Source organism: Wolffia australiana, chromosome 7 (genome assembly GCF_029677425.1).
Source record: "Wolffia australiana isolate 7733 chromosome 7, ASM2967742v1".
NCBI lineage: Eukaryota > Viridiplantae > Streptophyta > Magnoliopsida > Alismatales > Araceae > Wolffia > Wolffia australiana.
Window position 1 is genome coordinate 10,408,146 of NC_135841.1, and position 19,089 is coordinate 10,427,234.

The following is a 19,089-nucleotide window of genomic DNA, read 5'->3' on the forward strand; positions in this document are numbered from 1 at the left end:
TTAGGAAATTTATTTTCCAAATTATTATCTTAAAAAGGTTTGAAATGAAGAAAAAGGAACACTGAAATAAAATTGTGAAGTTTTACCAAGAATCATAACATAATCCTATGATAAGAGATGGAAAAGATTTAGATGACAAAGTGAGGAAAAGGTTTTAGTCAAAGTTTTAATGAGATAGACATTAGTGCTTGAAATACTGAATTTCACAAAATCTTTTAGTTAAAAATTATCCCATTATTTTTAAAATAAATGAATCAATTAGTAATCCATAAACTTTATAGTATCAAAAAATAAAATAGCCATTTGAATCATGAAAGAATTGGATTTAACACATTCTTAACTATTGAGAAATGTTGATGCAAGGGAACTTTCAGGATTTTTTGGTTTATAGTCAACTAGATATTTAACCACTTATTTAATATTTATGTAAAATATGAAAATATGAAGAGTAGATCCTATCCATTTTAATTTTCAGTAATGGACTCCTTGACCCAGAAGGCGAGGTTTGTTCCCTAACACTTGCATCTTACTCTCAACAACCTTAATCTAGATCCATCTATCTCATCCATCAAAAGCCATTTTATCCATCTCATCCAATTTGGATTTATTGTAGAAGTTATATATTTTATATTACCAATTCCCAGATTATTGTGGATAACTTGTTATCTTAAAATGATTTAAATGAGAAAATTCATGCAAATAGTATCATAGATTTAATAATCCCTCACCCTTATTTCACTTCATTTATGATCCCATGCGCAAGAATATAGGGTGTTAATAATTTATAAATTGAGATAATAAAAGAAACATCCATACATTTACTAGTTGAATAGTTAATTTATGTCATACTTTATCTAAATTTGAGTAGATCAATTTGTTGCTCTTACGTGGGACAAGAATAGGCTATTAGGGTTTAAGAGAAAGGGGATTCATGATTAGAACAAGTGGAATTTATGATGGGGTTTATACAATAATAGAAAAAATAACATCTCTTACTAACTCAGAAAAAGGTGATTTATGATTCTCTCTCTCCTTGTATCCCTCTCTCTCTCCCTTCCCTTTTTTTTTCTCTCTCTCTCTCTCTATATATCTATCTCTCTTTCTCTCTCTGTCTCTGTCTCTGTCTCTCTCTCGCTCTCTCTTCTTGATTGCCAAAATTAAAGGTTCAAGAAAAAGTTTGGGTGCTTCTTGATTCTGCTACTCAATGAAGATTGTGTCTCCCTATCAGTTTACCTACAATTGAGACTTCTCCGATACTAGAAGGGCTCATTGAATAAAGCATATGTTTGATATTTTTGGCTCTAGATATCTGAATTTTCTTAGACTAAAATAAATGTACCTTGTTATTTAAGAATTCATTTTAATTCTTGAATTTTCTGTTAGAGCCCAAACAGTTGTTATTCATTATTTTAATTTTGATCATAAGCTTTTTGAATCAAAGTTTTAAATGATATTTGTATTACTAAACCACAACTTTTTCGGAAATTTGAATATCTATCTTTGATTATTCATTTTCTTTTAATCTATTGAATGATAAATAAGTATTGTCAATATATCATTTTACCACCGGAAAATTTCCACAGCATTTTGATCAGAGGCTGAATTTAGAGTTCATACCTGTATTAAGGAATAACCCCTTGGAGGTTCTATTAGGTTTGAGATGAAACAGTTCGATCATTTGATCTAAGCTCCTCATAAACATTTTTTCTACACTTAAATACGATTTCAAAGAAAACAATACCACTCATTTTTTAGCTTAAGATCATAATTTATCTTTTGAATCCCTGCTGCCACACCTTGGCAGCACCCAAGAGAGAGTGCTGATGGGATAGACCAAGGGAAGAATAATGAAGGAGAACAGAAAACAAAACAGAAACCCTCATTCTAATTTTCGCATTTCAACATAGTTCCTCTATCAAAGGAACATAATCCTGTAGTGAAAAGAGTCACGAGCAGGAAATTAAAATAAGTGGGAAGCATCTACTCAAAGTCAGCCCACAGATTTTACTTATCCTTTAATATTAATGCATTGACTAGCTTGCAATTCTCGCTCGTCCTGCATCACTAAGTTTATGCGATGTCTCAGAGGGATCCTCAAGAAACAAACATATGCGCTAAACATCAGTAAACGGAGAACCAATTCGGCTGAAGTGTTAGACAACGAAATCCAAGTCTTATTTTTCATTTTGGCGAGTTCTTTCAAGAATTGTGCTCCTGAAGTACTAGGCCGGAAACCAATTCGGCTGGGAACGTAGAAGCTGAAAAGAAGAATTACAGGAAATAGAATGTACGCATCCTAATCGCCCAACATGATCTCCAAATCCAATGAAACATAGTTGATCGCACATTTCTTGGAAGGACGATAATTACATGGAAATAACGTAGTCGTAGTGAAGTAAATGGAGGAAGTCACCGTGGTAAAGACTCTTAGAGAGACGCATAAAATGGTTTCATCTCATCAAACTGCTTGTTTTTCTGGTCTTTCCGTTTCTTCTTCGGAACGTAGTGTCTGGCCCAGACGTGCCTTCCTTTTATCATGAATTTCACTTTCTCCTTGCCGTTCATGATTATGAAGCAAGTCTCCTGGTCTTGGAAGACAACCCGAGCAAATAAAGGATGTGCCTGGCCCTCCGACTTTTGCATGTTTATCAGCTCAACCCTACCAAAGGTACTGCACCAACGAGAATGTTTCAAAACTTTATGAAGAATCTTCGTCAAATTAAATGATATATCTCGATATACTGACACTAAGCTCCTCTTCCTTCCAATAGGATACACTTAAGACGACACAAGTGCAAATAAAATGTCCTCTCGCTATCCTGCCGGATGACGCAGTTGTGCATTGCACATCGCTGCGCCTAGGTCTAAGAAATAGCTGTTTTCTTACGTAATAACTCGTGGTGCCTAAGACCTCGGGTACAAGAGAATGTTACCGTTCTTCGACTAAGTGAAAAAAATAATGCACCTTCAATATAAAAATGCATGAAATTATGTGGTACGACAATTTAGATAAGATGTTTGAAGAATTAAGTGATGAAATATTGGGGAATTTTCATCTGAATTTATCTGGTCCTCGAACATGGCTGCGGAGTCAATAGCCCTGCCTTCTGTAAGATGACAAATAATCCGCCTTGGAAGAGTATTATAAGCAATGCATGAATTCATGGTTCATTCATCAGCTATAAATAGTACAAAATAAAACTAAATGCTTCTTTCCAAAGTGAATAAACTTGTAAAATATTTTTAAAATCCAGCAACCTCGATATTTTAACTTGGAACTGGGTGATTCATTGATGGATAATTTCACTGATGCAATTGGCAGAAGGTTAGACATTTCTATGTCTAGCAAAACCTAAATTTACTTATAGTTTCCTTCTAAAAAAGTCTTTGTTCAATAATCAAATACTCTTTTGATATCCGGAATGGTAAATGAAACGGACCGACAAGGCAATGGAAAAATACACAAAAAAAGATTATGGATTCTCATAGAATTATGTACTAAACGCCTCGCCATTGTCCTTAACTCTAGGGCCAGTATAAATAGGGCTACTCTATTCCTAACATATTTAGTTTCCATAGGTAATTAGACATGGATTCTGATTAAAGCACAATGTTTTTGTTTTCAACAAATAATATGTTGCTCTGCTGCATGTTGGGGCACCTAAGTTCATGATTTGGAATCAATATCAGATATTCAATTTATGAAATAAAAGTATGATATTGTCTTTAAATCTAATCATTTAGAAAAATCAACTGTTTATGATAACTAAAAACTCTTTTACCCGGAGCGCTTGACGAAGAAGCCGCTTCCAATACTTTTTTATGAACGAATAATAATATTTTTGTGTCAATCACATGAGAAAACTATTTGGAAATACAAACACAGTATGTCCCTTAGTAATCAGAGCCTGAAAGAATGAAATACTGGTGAATAGTTGAGAGATATTATAACAAAAATAGACCAGTATTCAGATGAAATACACTGACAGACCATGCACTACAACGAAATAACTCTCGGAAAAAATAAATTTTCATAGATCGAAGCAAATAGAGAATAGACGTTTTTTTTGTTATCCAACAACAGGAAAAAATACTAATTATGTGCGAAATTAAAATTTGATGCTATAGACGCCCACTGCTTTAGAAGAGTCAATATATAATCCTTATATTGAACGACGTAAAAAATTGTAAATCCGTGCCATGTATAGTACTAGCATACACTTCAGGACGCGGCAATCCTTTGTATGTTTAAATTCCTACCTTTCGGCCCGTCATTATGTCCTAGATACCTATCTAATTAAACATCGAATTGTACAACCACGTTCCGTCGGCGAAGACAGTTTTCCAGTTGAGTTGGACTGAAGTGCACATGTTTAAAAATCGATAGACTAATTAAAGAACGTGAACACCGGATAACAATGAAGGAGATTTTGGGCAAGTAATCAGACCCATTTGAACATGAATTACTGATCCCGAAATTTCTAAAACGATTATAATTCAGATAAGGCATCTTACACTTGTGTGATCGTATAAAAATTCTGTACTGAAACAAGAATAGGCAATGCTTACTCTTGGAAAAAGCGGCAAAGTTCACTCTCGCCTAACGGGTACCCGTTTGAGAATGTGATGAACAAGGTCCTCTCATCTCTGGGCACGTATTTCCTCGATGATAACGTTGATCTGCTTGTCACGTTCAAGCTGCATCCCAGCTGCGTTGGAGAGCGGGGCGACGATAAAATCAAACCATTTTTCATTACAGTGCCACCGAACTCTGAAACTCGGCGGTTCTCATACGGCCCCAGAACACTCAAACCCGCCATTTTACCGATATCTTCACCTTCGATGTCTCTAAAAATGACCTGATAGACTCGGTTTAAGATAGACGTGACGCCATCGAGGGCCACCTCCCAGAAGAAGAAGAGATACCGAAGATCAACGGCGGAGATCGCGCCGGCCATAGCCAGAGCTCGCGCGTCTCTCCTTGCTCCGTAAGAGAGCGGATGAGAGCCGTCGATTAGAATCGCGGCGAGACAAGTCTCGGCTTCGATAATCATTCCGATGATGGTTTCAATCGGCAGGGACGTCAACCGGGTGATGAACTCGGGGTGTCCGACGCTTTGAAGCCACGCCCAGAAGGAGACCACGCCCATGGCCATAATGTGGTTTAGTTTCAGCTCAAGAACGAGGCGTTTGAAGATGACGCCTTCCGAAGTGCACCACCAGGAGATAGTCGTTGACGGAGAAGGTCGTTCCATTAGAGCGCGGAGCTTGCCTTAGCAAAGTCGAAAACAGAGGGAAGAAAAGACAAGTGATATGCACCGAAGCGGTGCTTCTTGTGGTTTAAGATGAAGTAAGGCGTGTCACTGGAGAGCAAGAGCGAGGAAAAGGCGAGAGATGAAGAAGACGACTGCGGATTCGATGTGGGTCCCGTTGAAACGTTTCGAAACAGCTCGGCTGGAGGAATAAGCGAATCGGGCTGTCGTTAATTACAAGAGATTTGCGGATGAAATAGATTGCTTCTTTGGGTTTATTTCTTTTCGAGAGTTTCGGGTGTGTGAAATCGTCGAGGGAGTTTCTTTAAATGAAAATTGTCTATTTTGTTCATGGTTTTGGAAAATAGAATTGCTTACATGTTCTGATTCCGGGATGGAAAGGAATGATAAACAGTTTTTAGATGTCATTGGGTAGTACAGAATTGTGAAGGAAACCTTTCGAGCGATTAACATCAGACAATAGATGTTTGCTTCTTTAAATTATCGTGTTTATTTGTTCGTAACCTTATTTTATAAAATCCATGGCAAACCTTTTCCAGTAGATAGCAATTTTAGCCAGAGGAAGAAACTTGTCCGACTTAAATAAATCTAATAAAGCGTCCCAAAACGAGGATAATCATGTTCATGGTGTCTCTCTGTCTCTCTGTCTTTCTGTCTCTCTCTCTCTACATATATTTATATCTATCTATTTCTTTCTCTGCCTCTCTCTCTTTATCTATCTATTTCTCTCTCTTTCTGTCTCTCTCTCTCTCTGTATCTATCTATTTCTCTTTCTGTCTCTCTCTCTCTGTGTATCTATCTATTTATCTCTCTTTCTTTCTGTCTCTCTCCCGATATCTATCTATTTCTCTCTCTTTCTGTCTCTCTCTGTATCTATCAATTTCGCTCTCTTTCTCTCTCTGTGTGTATCTATCTATTTCTCTCTCTTTCTTTCTCTTTCTGTTTCTCTCTATATCTATCTATTTCTCTCTCTTTCTTTCTCTCTCTGTCTCTCTCTCTAAATCTATCTATTTCTCTCTCTTTCTTTCTCTTTCTGTCTCTCTCTGCATCTATCTATTTCTCTCTCTTTCTGTCTCTCTCTGCATCTATCTATTTCTCTCTCTTTCTGTCTCTCTCTGCATCTATCTATTTCTCTCTCTTTCTTTCTCTCTCTGTCTCTCTCTCTATATCTATCTATTTCTCTCTCTTTCTTTCTCTTTCTGTCTCTCTCTGTATCTATCTATTTCTCTCTCTTTCTTTCTCTCTCTGTCTCTCTCTCTATATCTATCTATTTGTCTCTCTTTCTTTCTCTTTCTGTCTCTCTCTGTATCTATCTATTTCTCTCTCTTTCTCTCTCTTTCTGTCTCTCTCTATATCTTTCTATTTCTCTCTTTCTCTCTCTCTCTATATCTATCGATTTCTCTTTATTTCTCTCTCTCTCTATATATCTTTCTATTTATCTCTCTCTCTGTATCTATCTATTTCTCTCTCTTTCTGTCTCTCTCTGTATATATCTATTTCTCTCTCTTTCTCTCTCTTTCTCTCTCTTTCTCTCTCTTTCTGTCTCTCTCTCTGTATCTATCTATTTCTCTCTCTTTCTGTCTCTCTCTCTGTATCTATCTATTTTCTCTCTTTCTCTCTCTTTCTGTCTCTCTCTCTCTATATCTATCTATTTCTCTTTTTTCTCTCTCTTTCTGTCTCTCTCTATATCTATCTATTTCTCTTTCTTTCTCTCTCTTTCTGTCTCTCCCTCTATATCTTTCTATTTCTCTCTCTCTCTGTATCTATGTAATTCTCTCTCTCTCTGTCTCTCTCTCTCGATCTATCTATTTCTCTCTCTCTCTATCTCTCTCTGTCTCTCTCTATCTTTCTATTTCTCTCTGTCTGTCTCTCTCTATCTATCTATTTCTTTCTCTCTCTCTCTTTGTCTCTTTCTGTCTTTCTGTATATCTATCTATTTCTCTCTCTCTCTGTCTCTCTCTATTTCTATCTAATTCTCTCTCTCTGTCTCTCTCTTTGCATCTATCTATTTTCTCTCGTTCTCTCTCTTTCTGTCTCTCTCTCTATCTATCTATCTATTTCTCTCTCTTTCTCTGTCTTTCTGTCTCTCTCTCTATATCTTTTTATTTCTCTCTCTTTCTGTCTCTCTCTATATCTATCTATTTCTCTTTCTTTCTCTGTCTTTCTGTCTCTCTCTCTCTATATCTTTCTATTTATCTCTCTCTCTGTATCTATCTATTTCTCTCTCTCCATCTCTCTCTCTCTCGATCTATCTATTTCTCTCTTTCTGTCTCTCTCTCTCTATATCTTTCTATTTCTCTCTCTCTGTGTATCTATCTATTTCTCTCTCTCTGTCTCTCTCTCGATCTATCTATTTCTCTCTCTCTCTGTCTCTCTCTCGATCTATCTATTTCTCTCTCTCTGTCTCTCTCTCAATATCTATCTATTTCTCTCTCCCTCTCTCTCTCTCTGTCTCTCTCTCTATATCTTTCTATTTCTCTCTCTCTGTCTCTCTCTCTATATCTATCTATTTCTCTCTCCCTCTATCTCTCTCTGTCTCTCTCTCTATATCTTTCTATTTCTCTCTCTCTGTCTCTCTCTCTATATCTATCTATCTCTGTCTCTCTCTCTTTGTCTCTCTCTGTCTCTCTCTATATCTATCTATTTCTCTCTCTCTGTCTCTCTCTCTATATCTATCTATTTCTCTCTCTCTCTCTGTCTCTCTCTCTCTATATATATTTATCTTTTTCTCCCTCTATCGCTCTCTCTCTCTCTCGATCTCGACACTCTCCCCGAACAAAAAATTAAACAAAAGTAAAGAGGACCGGCATCGAATTGATACATTGTAGTTTTCCCTGTCTTTCTAGCCTTGTCTTGAAGCTTACGTTTCGGTTGAAAAAGACCACCTTCGAATGCTCATAGTATGTCGTTCTCTTGATACGCATGACACCAACGAGCGTATCCCAAGACAGTCGATACGTTCTATGCTGAGAAATCGACAATAAATTACCGGATTCCCCACAGGCCAGGGAAGATGCGATAATGCTTCTTAACAGACTTCACCAATTGATTGATTTCCTTGCAGAATGAATAAATGCAGAAGTCATGCTGGAGCGTTTTTTTTCAGCTGCAAAAGTCCAAGTAAGAAAAAGTGGGAAAAAAGGCTCAATATATTAAAAACTCATAAAAGCTCGATTTAAATGATAGAGTCTTGAAATCAACAGAAGCTGAGAACTAACTAATGGAAAGGTTTCGCCGATCGGAAGATTATGTTTTGATCGCTTCATTGGAAGAATATACGTCATCCTATAACATATCTACCGCTTTTGCCTAAAGTGAGACCCTTTTTATCATGGAGATTAAGAAATGTATTATGTATGGACTATATTTGTGCAAAGGCTGTCTAATTCAATTTAAATGATAGATCCATTAAAATGCACAAAATGTGCATTTGGCTTACCTCCCCATGTATATTGGGGCCATCGCCTTTGGGATATACAGTTGAACTAGCTCTCTTGGGAACCCAAATACTAGAGGAACTGAAGTTGGGTCATCCTGTGCTGACCCGAAGGCCTTTCTCCAAGAAAGCCTCAGGTGCTCTGTCTCTATTGGAGTTTTGATGGACTCAGCAAATTTTATTAGGTAATAAAAGTTTGGTTCCTTAGTCCTAACTAGTGTTCGCCCGTCCCGATGCCGGTACCGGATACCGGTATCGGGACGGATGCTGGACAGATGCCGGTACCGGAAACTTCGAGTACCGGTTTTTTCCGATATCCAGATACCGGATATCGGTATCGGATATCGGTTGCTACAGTGCCGATATCCGATACCGGTATCCGTCCGATACCGTGATCCGTCTCCCATCTCAGGGGGACAGATGACGGTATCGGATATCGGATGCGGATATCGGTTTTCGATATCCGCATCGAATTTCATAAACATTTCATATAAGTTAGTTCTTTTATGAAATTTCATATAAGTTACGTATTTTGATTTTTTTAAGTTTTGAACCTTGTTTTCTGGCAACGGCAGGAGCAGGCATCGGCAAGCACCGGCGGGCAACGGCGAGCAACGGCGGGCAACGGCGGCAGAAGGCAACAGGGGTAAGTCGATTTTCTGCTGGCAAAATAGGACCATTGCTCTTCTGTTTCCGTCAATTTCAGCTCTCTCTCTATCTTTCCTATCAGCTTCCTCTTTTTCTCTATCTTTTCTCTCCCGTTATCTTCGTCCTCTCTCAATTTCCTATCTCTCTTCGTCCTCTCCCTCTCTCACTTTCATATCTCTATTTTACTTCTCCTTTTCTCAATTTCATAGCTCTATTTTTCTTCTCCCTCTCTCAATTTCATATCTCTATTTTTGTTCTCCCTCTCTCAATTTCATATCTCTGTCAATTTCCTATCTCTATTTTTCTTCTCCCTCTCTCAATTTCATATCCCTATTTTACTTCTCCCTCCATCAATTTCATAACTCCATTTTTCTTCTCCCTCCCTCACTTTCGTATCTCTATTTTACTTCTCCCTTTCTCAATTTCGTAGCTCTATTTTTCTTCTCCCTCTCTCAATTTCATATCTCTATTTTTGTTCTCCCTCTCTCAATTTCATATCTCTGTCAATTTCCTATCTCTATTTTTCTTCTCCCTCCCTCACTTTCATATCTCTATTTTACTTCTCCCTTTCTCAATTTCGTAGCTCTATTTTTCTTCTCCCTCTCTCAATTTCATATCTCTATTTTTGTTCTCCCTCTCTCAATTTCATATCTCTGTCAATTTCCTATCTCTATTTTTCTTCTCCCTCTCTCAATTTCATATCCATATTTTACTTCTCCCTCTCTCAATTTCATATCTCCATTTTACTTCTCCATCTCTCAAATTCATATCTCTATTTTACTTCTCCATCTATTAATTTCATTACTCCATTTCCCTTCTCCCTCTCTCAATTTCATATCTCTATTTTACATCTTCCTCTTTCAATATCATATCACTATTTTTTTCCCCATCTCTTAATTTCCTAACTCTATTACTCCTCTCCCTCTCTCAATTTCATATCTCTATTTCTCTTCTCCCTCTCTCAATTTCATATCTCTAGTTTACTTCTCCCTCTCTCAATTTCATATCACCATTTTACTTCTCCATCTCTTAATTTCATAACTCTATTTCTCTTCTCTCTCTCTCAGTTTCATATCTCTAGTTTACTTCTCCCTCTCTCAATTTCATATCACCATTTTACTTCTCCATCTCTTAATTTCATAACTCTATTTCTCTTCTCTCTCTCTCAGTTTCATATCTCTATTTTACTTCTCCCTCTCTCAATTTCATATCTCTATTTCTCTTCTCCCTCTCTCAATTTCATATCTCCATTTTACTTCTCCATCTATTAATTTCATAACTACATTTTTCTTCTCCATCCCTCAATTTTATAACTCCATTTCTCTTCTCCCTCTCTCAATTTCATATCTCTATTTTACTTCTTCCTCTTTCAATATCATATCACTATTTTTTCCCCCATCTCTTAATTTCATAACTCTATTACTGCTCATATCTCTGTCAATTTCATATCTCTATTTCTATTCTCCCTCTCTCAATTTCATATCTCCATTTAACTTCTCCATCTACTAATTTCATAACCCCATTTTTGTTCTCCCTCCCTCAATTTTATAACTCCATTTCTCCTCTCCCTCTCTCAATTTCATATCTCTATTTTACTTCTTCCTCTTTCAATATCATATCACTATTTTTTTCCCCATCTCTTAATTTCATAACTCTATTACTGCTCATATCTCTATCAATTTCATATCTCTATTTCTCTTCTCCCTCTCTCAATTTCATATCTCCATTTAACTTCTCCATCTATTAATTTCATAACTACATTTTTCTTCTCCCTCCCTCAATTTTATAACTCCATTTCTCCTCTCCCTCTCTTAATTTCATATCTCTATTTCTCTTCTCCCTCCCTCAAATTCATATCTCCATTTTACTTCTCCATCTATTAATTTCATAACTCCATTTTTCTTCTCCCTCCCTCAATTTCATAACTCCATTTTTCTTCTCCCTCCCGCAATTTGAAATCTCTATTTTTCTTCCCCCTCTCTCAATTTCATAACTCCATTTTTTCTTCTCCCTCTCTTAATTGAAGGCGAGCTTGTCTGATTGAGGACCGGAAGAGTAAAGACCCACATATGGGCATTATTACAACTGAAGAAGAGCTCTTCAACGGTATTTCTTCACCTAAAATCCTTTATTACACTATGGATTTTATTGTTGATTTGGTGTTTAGGTGTCAGTCTAGGCAATGTGATTTTTATGGTTAACTTAGATCTACTTTTCGTGCATATTTTATCACTTCACGATTCTGAAAACAAACGTCGAAATTGTGGGGAATATGTTAATTACAATGATGAAGATGGAGGTCGTGATTTTGATTATGCCAAGTTTTCTGTACTTCCACTGTTTCAATTGATTATTAATGTATCTAGATTTGAATTTAATTGGTCCAAAACATGTAGGATAACTTGAATTTGTGCAGAAAGATGAATCCAACTGGAGGCGGTGACCCAGCCCAAGAAAGAGCTGGGTCAGGAGTCGTACGTCCCGAACGTACACAGGAGGGAACTTCCCGTGTCGTAGAGAGTCGGCCTCGTACGAATCGTTCCCTCATCATCGACTACTTCGAGCTGACGGAAGATGGGTAGTATATATGCTTATTGTGCCGGGAGTTGAACCCGCACAGTAAGAGGAGACCCATTAAGAGGCAGGCGGACAGAAGCACAAATGTGTTTTGGCGCCACTTCAAATCATGCCATCCAGATCATCATGCCAAACTGAAGGGCGAAGTCCCTGAAGAACGTGGTCAGACACGCATCATCGACAGAATGCAGAGCAGGCAACAGGGAGAGCCAAGCCGACGGGGGCCGATCAGAGGGCACACCCCAGACGAGACGAAGAACTTCATTGCGCGGTTCGTATGCCTGACAGATTCTCCATGGAGCATCGTTGACAACGTCGCATTCAAGGATATGTGGCGGTATGCTACGCTTATAGACCTGGATCCTCCAAGTGCGAAGGTCATAAAGAGGTGGACCATCCAAATGCACGGCCAAATGAAGATTGGTGTGAGGAAGCTTTGGGAGACCGTGGCCCGAGTATCACTGACCGTAGACGCGTGGACTGCGGACAACGGGACCGGGTTGCTAGGCATCACCGTCCACTAGGTGGACGACACGTGGACGTACAGAGAGCGGGTTCTTGCCATCCGGGAAATCGTCGGCAAGCACGATGGGGGGAACATGGCGTCCATTGTTCTCCAAGCACTAGATGAGTTCTGTTTGCGGACGAAGGTCAGAACTCAGCGTGTTGATCGTTCTATTAGTAGAGCTTGCTAGTTTTCTTGTCTAACGTAATTATGCAGGTCTATGCTGTTACTACGGACAATGCGACTGCGAACAAGAAGATGTTGGCTTTGTTGGCGAGGAAGGTCAGGAGCGTGAACCCGACGTTTACTGCCAGGAGGCACATCCCTTGTGTCGCACATATTTTAAACATTGTCGTGCAAGCGGCGTTGAAAAGCTTCAACATTCCTTCGGTCCAGAGCGTGGAACCTGAAGAAGGCGATGTGATGATGAGCGCAGATCAGTATGACAGCGACCAGGACAATGAACTCGGAGATGTCTACTCAGTATCCGATGAGATTGATGGGCCGTGCAAGCCATTATGTCTGGGTGACACAGTTGCGAAGGTACGCAACTTAGTGCGGAGTATTTTAAGCTCTACGCAACAACAAGAACTGTACACCCAAGCATGTGAAGATGACCCCAAAGTTGAGGACACCAACATGGTTGTCCTAGACTGCCCCACCCGATGGAATAGCACGTACAATATTCTGGTGGCCGCCGTAGAGAAGCGTGATGTGCTGGACGAAGTCTCGACGGCTTTCGGCCGAAAGGCGACGTCCTCGAAGCTGTCGAAGGACGAGTGGGAATTGGTCGGACAGTTCTGTCGCATCCTTGGCGATTTTTTGCCGTATCCACATACCATGTTTGCAAGTCCGTGACGCCAGTGATCTACGATGTCCTACATCTCATAGACGGCCTGAGGGTTCACATGGAGGAAGTGGTCGAGCAAATTGAAGACGGCACATTCTTCACATCTGTTCGACGTTTGCAGGAAGGAGATCGGTTGAATATGGCATAGGTGTGTAGAGCTATGCTTTCCTAACTTAAACAGTACGCGAAGATGGACCCAATCCACAAAGGGTCAATGCTCCGCCCGGGGGTTCGAGAGGCGACTATCGCGTACGTACAGTCGTTGTTGCCCGGTGACAGGTCGAGCCATGTTCCGAGAATGGCCTCTCAGAGGGGGCGGCGAGGAGGTGCAGAGTTGGTTGGGTGGCTTAGCACCACTATGCGACACATGGAACCGGCACCGTTGACAACGCGGTCGGCCTGGGATGAGTTTGACCAGTTCCTTGCGGAGACTGTGCCGAACGAGGGTGTCTACACTCCACTGTCTTGGTGGGCAACGACGGGGGCGAAGTGTTTCCCCTTGATTGCAGCCGTCACGAGGGACTTGTTATCCGTATGTGCGACGAGCGCCCCCGCCGAGCGCATGTTCTCGGTTGGCAACGCTATTTTCACGTACAAGCGTTCTCGTCTCTCGCTGATAAGCATTGAAACACTCATCACCGTGAAGTGTTGGCTCCGTGCGGACAACAAACGTTGGTACAATGACGTCGAGCTAGACGAGGATATTGAGGACGATGAAGATGGTGGGGTTAGCTGTTCTCAAGGTACACGTCACATAACTCAACCAAATGTTATTTATACGTATTTATCACTACTTATCACTTCTCTTATGCAACGCAGGTGACGATCAGGTGAGCAGAAATCTTTGACAGAGACGTTGGGCTTATGATTTTTTGACAGGGCTGCATTCATAGCATACCCGTAAATTTTTTGACTGAATATCGGAAAACCGGATACCAGCGAACACTACTGTATGGTGTCTTTTGTATTAGTAGAGTTTTAATGCACTGGCCAGTCATGTAATTAAATATCCCGAATTTACTACGATAATACAGTTGAATGCACTTGCCATTAATTTCTTCATTCCATTCACTAACTATCAAACGCCATAAATGAAAATTAACTACAACCCGTGAGTATGTTTGCTTGAAATGAAAATCGTTTCTAGTTCTTAATTCAATTAACTATGTATGAAACACCATAAACTCAATTAACTTAATATGTTCATTACTCTTAATAACTAAATCTGCACTCCTCAATACACTAACTACAACACGTGACTTCTACGCTCCCAAATACACTAACTACGCTCCCAAATACACTGACTACGCTCCCAAATACACTAATTACAACACGGGACTTTGTTCACGTAAATGAAATTTGTATTTACTCTTTAATTCAGTTAACGCAAATTTATTATAATTTTTATGAAATACATCACGTAATTCTGTTCACTTAAAATAAAAATTGTTTTCACTTCTTAATTCAATTAAAAAAAAATTATTACAATTTTTTACTGTTTCTGATAACTACAGCACGTTAGTTAATATTTTTGTTACCTACATCTATGCTCCCAAATACACTAACTACAACATGGGACTTTGTTCACGTAAATGAAATTTGTATTTACTCTTTAATTCAGTTAACATAAATTTATTATTATTTTTATTAACTACAACACGTAATTCTGTTAGCTTAAAATAAAAATTGTTTTTACTTCTTAATTCAATTAACAAATATTTATTAATATTTTTATTAACTACATCACGTTATTCTGTTCACTTAAAATAAAAATTGTTCTTACTTCTTAATTCAATTAAAAGAAATTTATTATTATTTTTTACTGTTTCTGTTAACTACAACACGTTAATAAATATTTCTGTTAACTACATCCACACTCCTTAATACACTAACTACAACACGTGACTTACTTCTCTTAAAGAGAAAACTCCATTAATTTATTAATTCCACTAACTAAATATCAAATGCCATGAATTTTCCCAAGATAACATTAAAATTTTTAGTATTTTTATTAACTACAACCCGTAATTCTGTTAGCTTAAAATTAAAAAAAATTTACTTCTTAATTCAATTAACAAATATTTATTAATATTTTTATTAACTACATCACATAATTCTGTTCACTTAAAATAAAAGTTTTTTTTACTTCTTAATTCAATTAAAAAAAATTATTAATATTTTTTTACTGTTTCTGTTCAGTACAACACGTTAATAAATATTTTTGTTATCTACATCTACACTGCCAAATACACTAACTACAACACGTGAGTTTGTTCATGTAAATGATGATTGTATTTACTTTTTGATTCAATTAATACAATTTTATTATTATTTCTATCAATTACGACCACACTCCTTAAGGTCGTTTTGAAATGTTAACATCGTTATTAATGGGCCACGGGGCGGCTCAAATGCGTTTCAATTAAAAAATGGGCCGCCTGTACTTATACTCTCCCGGAATTTAAAATTTTCCGGTATGGGATAGCAAAAACTGTACAAAGAATTCCCCAGATATCGATTTTCGATATCCGGATATCGAAAACCAATATCCGGATATCGAAAACCGATATCCGGCATCCGAGATCCGCCACGTCCCTACCCCTCCGATATCCGATGTCGATATCCGTCCACCACCTGAGGGACGGATATCGACCGATATCCGATATCCGAGATCCTATACCATCCCTCTTTAGTCCGGATATCGGATATCGGTTGTCCGATATCCGATATCGGACGGATATCGGGACGGGCGAACCCTAGTCCTAACTATCAGCAAGCAAAATAGCCAAACGTTATCCAACATCATATATTGTAAGGGGATATCAGATATCTAATATAACAGTGTTTGGTTACAAATATGCTGGTTTGGGGTTCTCATTCATGCAACAGTATTTATAGAAATTTCCTTAGTACAGGTTAAGTGTGCAATCCATTTTAGTGAATTTCCTTATGTTAAATTTTTTTAGGTGATTTATATTTATTTTGTTTTAAATATTTTCTAGGAAGAACATTCATTAAAATGGAGAAAAACTATTTAAAACTAATTTTTTAAATCATATTAATATGTATATTATTTTAATAAGCTCTATGAGTTTATAATGTTTTTTAAGATTTATATGATTTTTAAGAATAGGAACTAAATTATAATAGCTCTGGTGGGAAAATTTGTGGGATGCTGCCCAGGCCAGCACACAATTTAACCACAGAAAAATGGGATCGGATTGAGTAGCAGACAAAAATGTTGTAAAATTTTGCTACATGTTGATTATTTTAGTATACTTTGATGTGCTGGAAAGATTTTTATCTAGGCTATCAACTTCACTGTTTCGTAGAAAAAAAAATATAGAAAATTCAAATAAAAAATACCAGAGACCACACAAACCTTGTTATCACTTCCCACACTGGCAAAGTGGTCTTTGTTTCTCCAAAAATCTAGGTCAACCTTTAACTCTTTCACCCCAATGCCATGGGTTTCCAACATGAATTCAGGAGTCAAATCCAAGATGGGATACAATATAAATGATGAAGATATTAAATAAGAGTGCTCTGACTCTTTAAGCCTTTAGATTTAATTCCAGAGCTTTGGAGGGCTAGGATTATTTGAATTATATTGATGGAGGACCATCCACCGGTCGACGCCCAAGTTCCACCCATGGCGACCCACGAGCGACCACGGCGGGGAGCTCGAGCCGACGTGAAGGACGCGACGTTCAAATACACGGCTTGAAGAGATAGTTCCACCGGCCACGACCCCTTTGTTTGTTTTGTTCTTTTCTTTCTGTCCGTTCGAATTCTCTTGTTCTGTTTTTCGACACGGATCGCATTTTGTTTTACGGTTCGTTAGGGGTTGCTTTCCCTTAATTACACGGTCGACGCCGTTGTTTTATGAAGAAAAGTGTTGTTGATGAAAGCTCAGTTGTCTCGAAGTGTTGTGTGTTCTTGCAGATTGCGGAGGGTTTTCGCCGTGGAAGACCAGGGTTACGGGGAAGATAGAGAAGGGGTCGTGGGGAGTACAGAGGAGCCTCCTCGCTGATCCGGCTGCCGCGATCGACCCTCCCGTCGTCTCCGTCAGGCCCGGAAAGAACCGCCGCTCGCCTCTACCTGTGATTCCACTACTCCAACGCTCGCCAGTCCAAGGAGTCTGCTCGGAGCTTCCGGCGCCGCCAGCCCCGGGCTCGAGCCACCAATACCCCAAGCCCGAGTTCGATCACCGTTCGGAGCCGCTGACGAGACGCCCCGGACGCTCGCCCGATCGTTCGTCTCCAGCCAGCCGGGGCCGTCGGGAGCTGTCGTGCCCGTCCCATGCCGGTTAGTCTCCTCCTGGTTTCTGTTTCGTCCACCCCTGGCCGTCTGCCCTGAAGGTCGTGAGTAACTGCCGCTGGGGAAAATTCGACGTCGCCCTTCACCGTCTGATTCGGAAATTCACCGCCATCTGTTGCTGCGGAAATTCCTCGCCGTCTCCCACTGACGGGTCTTGAAGATCACTGCAAACTGCCATTGCTGGAGTTCTACGCCCGTCGAGTACGCCGGTGCCCGGACGCTGCTGATACTGCCGCTACCGCGGTCACCCCACCGCCGCGCTCCACATTGGCGGCGGTCGTCGTCGGTGCCCCGCTAAAATTCATCCGCCGATGAAAGCTGCTCACCCCGACACGTCCATTTGCCAGCCCGGTCAACATCCACCCTGCGCCTTCTGCACCGGCGGTCCATGAGTCCGTCGCCCGGCCCGCCCTCGCCACTCCGATCGTCGGCACCTCTTCCTCCATCGTCACGGGTCTCGCCCTGCTAACGGATTCAGCTGCGGCCCACCGCGACTACCGGACTACGTCCGCAGGTCACGACTACCAACCCCCCCCCCCCCTTTTCTCCGACGAATGTTATTACTTATTGCAATATTTTCTCGCCTGCTCATGCGCCGAGGGACGACCCCACTTGCCATCTTTACCTGGGTTGGGCTGGTGCCCCTCGCGATCTAACGAGTCATTGGGAGTCGCGCCGTGCGTGGCACGCACGGATCGCGGACAGGCCCGTCTTACCCGGTTGTGGGATCGTATTTCTCGTTGCATTTTTAAAATTGCATCCACGTTTCCCCTTTAACGTCACGGTTAGTCCGTAGCATCTGCCCGCCACCGTGTGTTGCGACGCGAACCGTCGATCCCGGCCAAGCGCGTTGCATCATATATCCTCTTTCTAAGCGTCTTCCTTCCCATTTTTGAAAATGGGCATTTCAAATTTAAATTGTGGGTTATTTCCACTTCTTTCCTTGATTGGAACTTGTTCTAAGAGAAAGATTAACTAGGCTTGAAGAATGGACTTATCGTGTATTAGGCCTCTTTCTCTAATATGGGCATGGGTTAAAATGATGATATAATACAAATAATATGTTCCTGGAAGTGGATTGGGCTTCTATTTCCCTCCCATTTGCATCCAAAATTTACCATCATATCCACGTGAAACTCTAAGAAGATGTGAGAAATCCATTGGATTGTAAGAATTCAATTACGGTACATCTAAATTAGATTTCTTCAATTATGCTTATTCTAAAATACATGAAAAGGGCTTCAGAAAATAAATTAGATTTCATTTTATCTTGAAATGGCAAATAATGCAAGTGCAGAATGAAAATAATTAGTAAAAATAAATATGAAAACACATTTTATTCACTCAATTCGATGTATCAGATCAAGATAATTTATCAACATGTATATTAATAGCTGATTACTTATCAGGTCTTTGGAAAGTATAATTATCTACAATCTGGATTTTAATTTCAAGAATAATTATCTACAATCTTGATTTT

At 39.5% G+C, this 19,089-nt stretch overlaps 1 protein-coding gene across 1 annotated transcript; it reads left to right on the forward strand.

The window, feature by feature from the left end:
* The first annotated feature begins 12,649 nt into the window (after positions 1 to 12,649).
* Positions 12,650 to 13,437, forward strand: LOC144706001 (putative transcriptional regulator tpeD). Its single transcript, XM_078578885.1, has 2 exons — positions 12,650 to 13,289; positions 13,331 to 13,437. Exons 1-2 carry the CDS (start codon positions 12,650 to 12,652, stop codon positions 13,435 to 13,437), a joined length of 747 nt encoding a protein of 248 aa, XP_078435011.1.
* The last annotated feature ends 5,652 nt before the right edge of the window (positions 13,438 to 19,089 follow it).

What these genes read in the sequence shown, in the direction of transcription:
- LOC144706001 (XM_078578885.1), top strand. Translation starts at nt 12,650, where the DNA reads ATGCAGGTCTATGCTGTTACTACGGACAATGCGACTGCGAACAAGAAG. An exon ending in TCCACATACCATGTTTGCAA is followed by an intron (nt 13,290 to 13,330) that starts GTCCGTGACGCC and finishes TACATCTCATAG; the next exon opens with ACGGCCTGAGGGTTCACATG.